Genomic DNA, 12,757 nt, shown 5'->3' on the forward strand with positions numbered 1-12,757 from the left:
AAAAGATTTTTGGTGTTGTTTTTTGGAACAAACTCCTTTCTATCACCCTCGGTTAAACTATCTACATGGACTTCCCTACCCCCTGAGTTTATTTGCTTTTCTTATCAATCTCTTGCAGTTTATGATTTCAGGGTTTATAGTGACTATTAGAAGTCTTCCATTATGTCATTAGAGCCAGCTGCTTTTAGTTCCCCTCTCTGGCTATGGTTTAGTGAACAGCTGAGCTGATGCCTCTAGGTTGGGAATTCCTGTGCCCGGTGCTTGCCAGACTCTACTGCAAGCTGGTTGAGTTGGCTTAACTTAGCATAAATATTTTCTTCTTTTCTTTTTTTTTCTTTTTCCCCTGGGTTTGATAAGTTTCCCCTGGGTTTTGTAAGTTATGTTGACTCATAAACAGATACGATGCATCTCAGAGCTAGTACAAGGTGAGGTGGGTGAAGACAGAGAGCATGGCTATTGAACTGTTCCACAGGCTCATCATGAAGCTGTAGCCTGAGCCAGTTTGGGTGGTTTTAATTAGTGCAGGCATCTCAATCTTGGAATTATTGCTTTATGGACATCTAGAAAATCTAAAAGCTGACCTTTTGAAGTACTACCTGCCCATACTATTTGAATTTGATTATAAACAACAAATGCAACCAAATAATGGTGACTTACTTGTCACTAAAACTTGGTTGTGCAGTCCATCCAGGCAGCTTTAGATGAGGTATAATTTACGATTCCTTGTTTGGTGAGTACATCAGAGAGTGTTTCATTTATGTTTTTTCTTGTCACAACCTCTATGCTCCGACCTCTCGTTTTGAGCTGAGTTTGGGGCACTATAAATGAGTTGCCTGTAATATCCTCACAGCCAGCAAGTGTGGGGGCTTCTGCAGAATTTAGGACCCTCCTAGAGGAAAGCAGCTGCTGTACAAAATTATCAGAGCACAGAGTTTCTTAACTCAGAAAAGTGACAGGCCAAAGAGAATCTCCTAGATTAGATATGGCTGACAGCAGATCACTCAAACGCTAACACTGTCTCTCTAAGTCAAGGCGTGAGCAGACTGTAAATAGTTCCAATATAGTCCTTGCCAGCAGCCCTGTGTGTTTCATATTTAAAAGTACATTTTGACTGCAGGAATGACGTCTCAAATCTCAGTGCCGTGTGCTTTAGTCTTCAAGGATGGCACCAGTTTGTTCACTACAGAAATAATCCCATATTATTTTTGACATATTCCTCACCTTGACCTGACTTCTACGATTACCGTAGTTGGGTTAGAGACTGCAATAAAGTGTACAAGATGTTGAGAGTATTCTTTGTAGAGCCAGTAAAGTCTGGGGAGAACACTGAAAGATGTACCTGATGTGATCTGATGTTCATTTGGATCATTATTTCTGAACTTCTGGTTAGATCTGGTTGTGTACCTATTGTAAACATACAAATTCTTGTGTGTCTTTACATATAATTAATGGCAACAGTAACAATTAAAAAAACCCTGCCTTGCTGGGGAGAGGTGAAGAACGCTTCATGGTGGAGACACAGAGCAAGCACAGAATGCTTTAAATACTAAGAGAATAGAAGATCCTTTAACTAAAAGAAAGTGTCCAGAAGAGACTTAACAAGAATTTTAGTGCAGTTGGATAACTCATCTATGGACTGGAAAGATGGGTGATGGCAGATGTTGTTCACTGTAAACACTAACCAAGTTCTTAAAAATATTGTACTTTTTTCTTAACTCCAGAAAAAAATAGAAGAGATCATGTGGGTTCAAAGATAGTAGCAGGAGATTCCAGATGTTACCAGTTAACTTATAGAGTTTATGTAGAAATCTGTCTTGTGTTCAAACTGTGTTGCTTCTGGCATAGTATGCTGTGAATGCCTTGCAGCTTCTGTGAAGAGGACATATGAGGCTACTGGTGCTGCTGGACACAGGAGCAAGGTCTTAACATTTGCTCCAGATGCTAAAATAATGGCTTGTAGACTGTTGTGAATAGTTGAAATAGTGAACTTACGTCTTCTGGATACTACTGCTCCTGCGGTGTGTTGGTATAAACACACACTCACCTTTACTGATGACCTCAATAGGACGTACAGCTGAGTCTATGTTCCTCTGGGCTAGGAATGACTCTTTAAGAGTAAAACACAGCACAATTTTTGCTTATAAACTGGTGCCAAAGTAACAGTCACCACTTCAAGAAAGATGCAACATTTTTTGCAAGCTTCTTTTCAACTTGTGACAAGTGTTGGCTTTTCCTAACCATCAGTAGCATGAAAAGCAGGAGACTGCACTGTTGCTGCCTACACAGGGGACGAACAGCTTCCTGAAACACAAATTATGGTTTTACTCTTTTTGACCAAAACTAGGTTATTGTAGGATTGTTTTAAGCTGGATGATCCCTGGGAGGAAAGGCTAGAAGATGCTATTTGCTAAAAGCCTCTGAATTCTAACGTGTTTTTGTGGTGTCTCTTGTGGATCCGCTGGCAAAAGTGCTGCCACCTTGAGCAATCTGGAAGGGTCATAGCTCAGAGAAATATGAGTACGGGTTCCTCACTTCTTCCTCTAGGAAACTTACTGTTGCCTGGAAGCAAAGGCAGATAGATGCTTAGGTGAACTGTTCTCCTCATGCTCAGTCAGCACTGAGTGTAGTAATGAGCAACCTGATCTAGCTGGGGATGTCCCTGCTCCATGCAGGGGGGTTGGACTAGATGACCTTTGAAGGTCCCTTCCAACCCAAACCATTCTATGATTCTGTGATTCTAAGTTCTAGCTCATAGCTACATGGAATAGAATTACGGAAGGTTTGAGTTGGAAGGGACAACAGCAGACAGTAGTGGGATGTGGAAGGGAAGGCTGTGGATATTATATAAAGAGTTTATCTAGTTACAAAGCAGGAGGGGGCATCTGCTTCATTTAGCCACAATGAAGAACTGAGTAATTGCTGAATACATTACCACTGCTACCTTTCTGGAGCAGAAAACGTCACTTAGGAACTGAGAACTTCAAGAAGGCAGATTGGGCAGATTTTCCTTTTTAAGAGGAAAGCTGAATCATAATCTGAGTGGTGAAGTTGTCATGATTTATGGCTTGTGATTATTGTATTTTTTACAATGAGTAAACAACTGAGTTTTAATAATGAAAAAAAAAGCTAAGTTACAGAAGAAGGCTTTTTAAAAGAAATACAGCTGGGTCAATATCAAACAAAATCATACTTTTGGTTATAATAACTAAAATAGCAATCCCAGGTTTAAAAACAGAAAGAATGGATTCCAAAGGAAGTGAAAGCAGCTACAGAAAATGCAGAATTTTATTATTAAGTGTTTAATAAGTAATCCAGAAGAGGCCTCTTGTGTTTTTAAGATTATTTTATTCTTTAAAGACTGCAGGTTTTCTATTGGTTATTGAATGAACTAAAGGAGAACTTAAAAATCGGCATGTCGGAGGTCAAACAAAGCTGAAAAGGAATACTCAGTGTAATAATGTGCAGAGTTGAAGATGAACATTAAGTTTTCAATTAAGAGGCCTGGTAATCAGTCCAATCAAGGGCACCAGGCAGTAAGTATGTTATTTGCTGCTTTAGTACCTTGAACTGTTTTTAGCTTACTCTGTCCTTGGAGGAATTCCTGAGTTTTTTCTTGCATGCTCTACAGTAAAATTGCCCTTTTATGACAACTGAAATGGAAACCAATTATCTAGCAATTCCAAGAAAAAACAAGGTACACAGATATCAAGATGCCTATCTTAAGCTTCTCAAACACACAAGACTTGAAATGTAATCCCTTTTGGCATGATGCCAAACAGACCTTCCTTTCTAGTTGGACAGCAAACCCCACCACACTTGTAACTCCCATGCTGTTCCAGTTGATAATCAAGTATCTTGGCTCCTTCAAATACCCTACATAAATATTATTTGGCAGTGGTAGAGGTAGTCAGTTGTCCCTGAAAAACTGCCTGATCATATGCTTAGATAATCGCAAACCTGCTTGAGCAGTATAAATCCAGTTTATAGTAGCTGTGAGTAGTACATGGGTACTGGCTTAACAAAACAAGTCAAATGTTAACAGAAGTGCCAGGACAGTGATCTCTGATACTTCGCGTTCAATGAAGACTAGAAGAACTGAGCAGTGCTGTGCCCTTTTACATCCCTAACCAATAACTGAGGATGCTGGGGAAGTAGAAAGGAAGTGGCTTGTGAGTTCTCCATGCCATAATCTGTCCCTTGGCCACTGTTGAAGATGTACTACTGGGGTTGATAGACTATTTGGTCTGACCGTCTTGCACTTGGATTCTTTACTTCTGCCTTCCAGCAGAAGATAAGAATCAAGCCCCTGGACTATTGCTTTCCAGCATGACAAGAATGGTACTTATTGCAATGATATCCAGCCAGTTGAGAAAGTAAATTTAATAAGTCAGTACTTACTAAACTTAGACAGGCTGTGGGATTAGTAGGAAATAAACAGATTCAAACACATTTGTTCGGTTTCAACTTTTGTTTCTGTGCTCGCGGCTTAGAAGGACTATTCTCAGACTGCTGAAGTAGTACTTAAATGATCTACTTTGTTTGACTGGTGGAACATAAGAAATCAGAATTACTTTAATCTTGCCACTGATTTTTTTCCTGTGCAATCAACAAAATATAGGTTTATTAAGGAAGTTAGGGAATGTACAGTATTCACTATTTACAGAGAGCAGCTCATGTCTACAATGTTGAAATTTTTCTGATAAACATATCCACAGTTTGGCCAAACTTATTAGTTAAGCATATCATTTTAGTAAAGGCATAAGCCATTGTAGATATCTCAGGCATTCCAGTTTACTAAAGATGCAGCTCTTCGCAGAAGTCATGTTTCCCCCCACCTCCTCTATGGTGTTTTTTAAATATATAAGAGTTCATATACCCCTTATCAGTTAAAAATCACAGTTAACACTTCTAAAATGTTCAATATAGGCATAGTTTTGTTCTATTATCTTTTTGCTTAGAAGCTCTGTGGGACTAACTGCAAAAGTATAGGCAATATAAATCAGTATTTAAATTATATATTACATGTTTATTATGGGTGCAATTATTTAAAATTTACATTTTCTGAAAAAATCAGAAGTATTTACAATTTTTCTAAGATAAAACTTGTATGCTCTAATTTACAGTCTGACATAGTAACAATTCATAAAAATCCAGATCCTTTAGAGTTGTGTTTACAAATTAATTTTCTTAGGAGGCAGCTACAACAGATATTGCTGTATACCCAAGCAAGAACCAGCTTGCTGCATATGTTTTTTTTAATCAGATAGCTACATGTACTTTTTACATTGTTTTTGAGTTTCTTTACAAAGAGTCTATATAAACTTGTATGGCTTCAAAATTGTAACCTGCACCCAATGCAAATCTATGTATAATCACCTGAATGAAGGATAGTTTAAAAGTGCTGAAACATAACTACTTCATTGACTTAGAAATGAAAGTAATACTTGATTAGAAAAGCAATACAGTTTTGGGTTTTCACTAATAAAATACTGTAATGTTAAACACAGTTTGATTGCAAAGCAGATTACAATTAAGATTCCAGTACAAAGACTGTACCATTTTATGAGTTAGATATTCACCATTCAATAAGATGAGCAAATTAAGAGCCAAATATACTCTTCCAATCAAATCCATAGTACGGTCTGTTCTTACGGCTAACAGTGGAACTCTCATCTGCAAAAATGTGCAATACACTTTAAAATTTATGTAGCCTCTACAAAGCTTAATTTCTTGTAAAGCTTCAGCAGTCCAGTTCATTACTAGTTTTGCACAAATTAGTTCAAGCACGTTTTAATAGTTAATTTGAAATAGATAATGGTATTCAAAATGGTCATATGAAATTCCCATGTGCAGGTTATTTTGCCCCAATACTTTTGATTTCAGCACTAAAAAGACACTCGATAATACAAATATATAGAACATTTTCTAAATTAGTGACTTGCTTTGAAAATCATTACCAATGTGCCACTTCCCTGTGCTTAGGCTGTGGCAAGCAGATTAAATGACAATACAAATATTCAAACTCGTGGTTATAGAAAATATTACAACTATAGAAATGGCAGTACTTGTCATCCTGCTGCCATAAAATACCCTTCTAAAATGCTGTTCCTTCCAAAGTATTGTATTTACATTCCCATCACACAACCCAGCACTCAAGTCCAAAGACTTGCAGTCAAAGTGAAGGGAAATGCTGTTTGCTTTTAAGAGTTTGCTTTCACTGTCTTCGATAAATTTTCAGGATCCCCATCTTTTTCGTAACATTAAAGTTACTATCTGAAAGTTTCGAAGTCCTGCATGATGCATCTCCCTTTACTACAGCTGCACTTATTGCAATTACCCCATGAGGAAGTAATCCAGTATTTTAAACCTCTTTTAAAACAATCTCCAGTTTTTGAAAATCTGCCTTCTAAACAAATCCCAGTCAAAGGAATTTTTATAAAGTTATGTATTATACAAACACCATGCTTTCTTGATGAAGAGCCAAACTTTGAAAAAGGAAGTGAGGCACGTGAATAACAAATTGGATAGGCACACTTTTTTTTAAAGGCACAAATGTTATGCAATTCATATAAAAATAAATTAAATCTACAGCATTAACTCAAACTATCACAATGCTCATAAAATTTACTAACTGCAGAAGTAAATCTCTGTTGTCTTTTGCAATTTTGTAACACATTGCACTTAGGAAAAAACCCTATATAAACCACATTACAAGTCAATAATATATTATACACGGGCATCAAGTTACATTTCTTTTATACATCTCTAACTCAGCTGGTTTTGTGGCATGAGTGGATAGAAGAACTACATGAGTCTTTGTCTCTGCTTTCTTTAAAAACTAGCAATTAAACAATCTGAAAAAAGAATATTAGTTACGGAAAGCTCGCATATTTCTTACTCGTTCTCCTACATTTTTAGGTTTAATGTTTACAGTATAACATACAATTTCATAATTTCATTACAACTATGCATCACTATTTTGACTTCATCTATATAAATTTACTAAAATGTCAACAATTTTCCCCAAATATTGCAGTTGATCATTTATAGACAGTGTGGAAGTTAACTTCAGTGCTATTATAAAGTAACAAAAAGTTTGAAAAATGACTTTTAAAAGTGCATTTTCTGTTCTGTAGTTCAGCCTCAAAGTAGGTCAACATTTGGAAAAAATTAATGCATGTTAAAATAGTGTTTGAAAAGTAGAGAGGGCAGAGTGAGCTTCTTGCACTCCTTTGAGCCAACGACTTTCACAGGTACATCAGCAGTCTGCCATATACCGTCCTGAAAAATAAAGGTAGGTTTTTTGCTGTCAGTAGATAAAACAGTTTTTGTCAGTATTTTCCTGGGAGCAGTTTGAATAACTATGGAGAAACAAAAAGCCTGTGAAACGGTTTTCAGCCATGTTTTAATGAAAAGTAACTATTTATGCATCCCTTATTTAACAGTTTCATATTATAATTTAACACTATAGAATAAATTATATTAATTTGAATATATAAGGATGTCAGTGTCTTACCAGTGGCAAATCTCTTCTTAAGGAGGGAAAGCCGATAGCCAGTGCCTACAAGCTCTACATCGACTCCTGAAAGGGTGCTTCCTTCACTAATAAATTGCACTGTGAGTGTTGCTGGTTTACTGGGTCCTTCTGAAAGTTCAAATTTTGCCCTGAGGGATCCAGAACCTGTAAAAATAATAAAACTGAAAAGCTGTTTGTTTTGCAAGAACAAGATGATCTCCCAAAATTTTTAGTAGTAAGAAGTGAAACTAACATGGTGACCTTTGAGATCTATTCCGAGCAGCAGTCCTACATAAATTTTCAAGAGGGATGAGAGTACAAGTTTTTTTTTTCAATACTCTGTGTAAGAGAATGACTAGAGAATGATTTAAAGAGCAACAATACACATTTATGCAAGATTATACAGAATGTGTGCATCAGACAGCCTGGTCATCTCTTACTACTTGAAATACCTGATTGATCCCTATAACCATAATTTATGCTTGCTGGTCTGTAAGTACTTAATACCACCTATCTACTACCTATACGTAGTACCTTTCATTAGCAGATTTGAAAGTATATCCGAATATTTAAATATCACAATCTGTCTGGATGAATGTAAATGAAGAAAAAAATTGGAAGAAATGCAGCTATACTTTATTTCAATTGTCAGTGTGTGGGAAAGACACAGATTAAACATAATTTCCTTTCAATTTCCTTTCAAAACGGCTCATTTCAAAATAGCATTGATGTAATAATTTCTTACCCAGTCTAAACTCTATTTAGAGCTACTAACTGCTTCCAGGAGGCTTCACTATTTTTCCTTTTATAGCTAATTAATAAATTTATATTTTGACATTCACTGTTAATGGAATCTCTCAGGAGGAAATTAACTGAGAAGAAGGTGAACTGGTAAACAGCATACAGCATAAGAGGTTAAAATGATTATGTTTTTACTGTTAGAATTTTTCTGTACAAGGAAACAAAACAAAAAAGTTCAACTTGCCTCCATTCTCAGACTTCTCTGAAATGCTAGATATTTTCCAACATGCTTTCATCTGGTCTGCATTCCTGTGAGAGAATGGTAAGTTAGTTATAAGCACCAGTTTTAGCATATTATTTCTCCGTATTTACACTAGTATGTTACAGACATCTCTAAACTGAGGTTTATAAAAATGCTTGACCATTTTAAGGTAAGTTTGTGCAAAACTACACAAAGCAAACAAGAAAAGAGAAGGGTGCGTGTGCATTGCCGCAGAGCAGCAGAGCTCAGAAGTACACACCACCTTTTTACATAGTTAACACTATCATATGCCCTGGCTATGGCTCCATAACTCAAAACCCTCTGTCGCCTGAAAGGGTAAGGACAGGCCAAAAGCCCTGGAAGCAATCTGAAAGCTGTGTCTTTATGCTTCACAACTATGGTATGAGGGGGAGCAATGCTGATTGCTCTCCCCTATATGAGACTCCTGGCAGCATGAACTTTATTCCATTTCCATTCTAGTAAAACTAGTTGGCGTAAGTGAAGCAGGGTTTAAGCTAACTTCTGATGCCATAAAGTGGCAGAAAAGGGCACCAAGCACCAGAGTCTCTAAGCTGACAAGGCATTTTGACTCCTGAAGTACTTTGCAGCAGTTCCATCAAAGGAAAGTCAACAACTTAAAGCCATGAGCAGCATGGAGTGCTGATAGGCTTGAAATTGCTTTTGGCATTGACGGAGCAGGAGTGAAATGCTCAAACAAGTAGCGGAGATGGTAGCGGTTACCTGCAGGAAGTCAAGTTATAAAACACTTACTTTTAAAAAAACAAAACCCCACCACCCAATCCACTAGACCAAGCAGGCAGCACAACACAAATACTAGAGCTGCCTGGGACATGACTGTATTATTTTTGGTCAACTTCCCCGTCTCAAAATTCTGGTCTTGAGTGAGGTCAGTTGTGTAGGTGAAAGACCGAGAATCTGGGCTCAAGTCCCTTAATCTAATGAACCTGTAATGGAGCTGTCATTAAGATTTCAGTCTTCGTAGCTAGGTGTTCTGGGTGGGTATTCCTGCTCTCCCTTGTGCTTCCTTATAAAGGGGCTTGTGGAAGAAGCCTGGACAGGGAGACTGGCTTCACCAGATGTTCTACTCATGTTGATCAGGCAGGATACTGAACCTGCCCTTGCTCAGAATAAGCTTAAGGTGATTTGGTTAAAAGTATTGCTCCCTTGAAATACCAAGTCAAGGAACATTCAAGTCTTGCCAAGACTTTTTCCACTTAAAATTGTACCGTATTACTACTTTGTCCAATTAACACATTTAAATGTGTTAAAAAAACATCAGAACCTATCTGATAAATGCCTATAAATAAACCTATCAGGTTATTTTTTCTCTGAACCTTAAGGTAAACTGATCTATAAGTAACAAGGTTAACAAAGCCTGACTTCCTTCAACTTGGTATTCTTTCCTGTCTTCACTTTAAAAAGACCCACTTGGAAATAAGCAGTCCAGGAATTATATTATACCTGGGCAAGCACCTATGTGCTGCCAAACCACAGGTGCAGTGGCTGAATTCTGCTCACCTTTTACTCCAGGGATATACTGCTCTACCTAGTCCCACTACCCTCTGCTTGTTTTCACAGACTTGTGGAACATAATTACCTGAGATCTGTGTCTCACTTTCAAATGCTACTGTAAATACAGGCTTAGAAGGTGGTGGCAGGTTGCTGCTGGTCAGGTAATAATCTGCCTGATGCTTGAATTGAGAGACAATGCTACCTGCCTTATGAAGAGCTCCTCAGTTACTGAGGGTTTGTTTTAAAACCATTTCAATTAGAAACTAATTTTTAAACCAGAACAATCAAGAAATCTTTTTAAGAACTGCATTTGCTCTACTCTCTCTATAAAGTCCATATATATGGATATATTTAGACACATACACAAAATGTTTTTAAAGAGATTTTGGTTTTAAATTACTGTATTAAAAAAGTCTAGCCTGTCTATTGGCCAAAAGAAAGCAAACATTGGAAATTTCATAAAGGCTTGTATTATTACACTGTCAGAATGGGTGCATATTTTCTCATTTCAGTTTATGTGACTTGGCTGCACATGACCTGTTTCAGACCAGAAAATATCCTAAACATCTGATACTACACATTTTATCAGGACAAAAAATATCACCTCTTTCTTCCAGTGAAATTTTTCAGTCTCTGTGACATTAATTAATACACTGAAATGAATCTGAAATAATAAAAATTATTAATATTACCATTTTGCAGGTGGAAGTGATTGCATGTTTGTTACTCCTCCATCTACTGGTACCACAACCTGGACATTAGACAGCACACTAGGCACATTCATAGCCTCTGGATTGTATTTATAATCCACTCTCACATCAGTAGTGCTAGCGTTACATTTCCAGTAAGTTGCAAGATTCAAGGGAGTGGACTGGATGCCATTTGAAGATACCTGTAAAACAGTAAACCAATGAAAGTAGCTTAATTAAAATATTCCCCTTTTGGGCATAATTAGAGAACAATAGTAATGAATATAACTCTAAATCCTGACAAAAGATCAAGAGAACATCTGACCTTCAAGTCCTTAATCACAGAATTCTGAAGACTGTTGCAGCATAAAGTAATTCTTGTTCTTTTAATTTTAAATTAAAATAATTAAAGAAAGGGGTTAAACTCCCTCTGGCCAATGAGACTCATTCCTGTTCTGGCTTTTATAAGTAAAAATAGTTTTAGTCTTGTGTTCTGCCTCACACAGGAAGCATGCTTGTGGCAAAACGACTTCATCTTTACCGGTTGTGTGCCATACCAATACAGCTGTCCAAGCAGCCAGCAGAAGAGGGCAATACCCGTCATTATGGGACAGGCAGGAAGCAAAACATTTCTTATTGATCCAAAACATTATTTTCCTGCTGCAGGAAGACTGGATGCTGCTTCTCTAGCTAAGCTTGTGGTACTGCCCTGCTGCATCTCTACCACCTTGTATGTCCTGGGGCCCAGGCAAACCTCATGAAGTTCAACAAGGCCAAGGGCAAGGTCCTGTGCATGGGTCATGGCAATCCCAGGCATAAATGCTAGCTGGGCGGAAATGGATTGAAAGCAGCCCTGAGGAGAAGGAGTTGGGGCTACTGATGGATGAGAAGCTCAACATGAGCCAGCAATGTGCCCTTGCAGCTCAGAAGGCCAACCGCATCGTGGGCTACATCAAGAGGAGCATGGCCAGCAGGTCGAGGGAGGTGACTCTGCGCCTCTACTCTGCCCTGGTGAGACCCCACCTGGAGTACTGTGTCCAGTTCTGGAGCCCCCAACATAACAAGGACATGGACCCGTTGGAGTGAATCCAGAGGAGGGCCACAAAGATGATCAGAGGGCTGGAGCACCTTTCCTATGAGGACAGGCTGAGAGAGCTGGGACTCTTCAGCCTGGAGAAGGGAAGGCTTTGGGGAGACATTAGAGCAGCCTTCCAGTACCTAAAGGGGGCTTGTAAAAAAGATGGGGAGAAAATCTTCAGCAGGACCTGTTGTAATAGGACAAGGGGTAATGCTTTTAAAACAGAAGAAAGTAGACTTAGACTAGATTTAAGGAAGAATTTTTTTACAGTGAAGGGGTGAAATACTGGCACAGGTTTCCCAGAGAGGTGGCAGATACCCCATCCCTGGAAACATTCAAGGCCAGGCTGGACAGGGCTCTAAGCAGCCTGGTCTGGTTGGAGGGGTCCCTGCTCCTTGCAGGGGGGGTTGGACTAGGTGACCTTTAAAGGTCCCTTCCAACCCAAACTATTCTATGATTCTATCTGCCAGGGATTCCGCGTGACAATGCCTCATTTCCTCATGACAATAGATATCTTAAATAGATATAATTCTCCCACAGTACTCATTTCTGCAATCCAAAGAAATGTTTTGTTCCTTCCATCTTTCTCAGGAATTCTGTGAGGCTAACATGCTTTTTATAGATTCAGCATGCTGAGATTTTAAACTATTTTGGGAAAATGTGGAAACTACAATGGTATTAATGGCTGGATTGACAAGTTGTATTGTTTCCTGATGTAGGCAGTTGTCTCACGTGTTCGACCACTTCAATGCAGGCCTAGCAAATCCCTGTTCTCCTTTTGTGTAAGTCTGTCTGTCTTGAATTTTCATGAACATTTTTTATTGACAGCCAGAACATCTTCTCACAGATTCACAGAATACTTGAGGTTAGAAGGGACCTCTGGAAGTCATCTGGTCTAACCTTGCTGCTCAAGCAGGGCCACCTTGAGTCTGCTGCTC

The 12,757-nt window shown here is 38.3% G+C and overlaps 1 protein-coding gene across 4 annotated transcripts in view; it reads right to left on the bottom strand.

Moving 5' to 3' along the window:
• Window positions 1-5,005: 5,005 nt before the first annotated feature.
• The window catches only part of FCHO2 (FCH and mu domain containing endocytic adaptor 2), a 97,197-nt gene continuing 89,445 nt past the window's right edge, over window positions 5,006-12,757 (bottom strand). For all 4 annotated transcript variants that reach the window (XM_086771263.1, XM_086771261.1, XM_086771265.1 and 1 more), the window contains 4 exons: window positions 10,745-10,944; window positions 8,502-8,566; window positions 7,517-7,681; window positions 5,006-7,281 (listed from right to left, as the gene is read on the bottom strand). In XM_086771263.1, the coding sequence (XP_086627389.1) occupies window positions 7,259-7,281; window positions 7,517-7,681; window positions 8,502-8,566; window positions 10,745-10,944 (453 nt within the window). In that variant the 3' untranslated portion in view covers window positions 5,006-7,258. The remainder of the gene's footprint in view (window positions 7,282-7,516; window positions 7,682-8,501; window positions 8,567-10,744; window positions 10,945-12,757) is intronic.

The sequence above is a fragment of the Chlamydotis macqueenii genome, chromosome Z, assembly GCF_036417535.1.
Source record: "Chlamydotis macqueenii isolate bChlMac1 chromosome Z, bChlMac1.mat, whole genome shotgun sequence".
NCBI lineage: Eukaryota > Metazoa > Chordata > Aves > Otidiformes > Otididae > Chlamydotis > Chlamydotis macqueenii.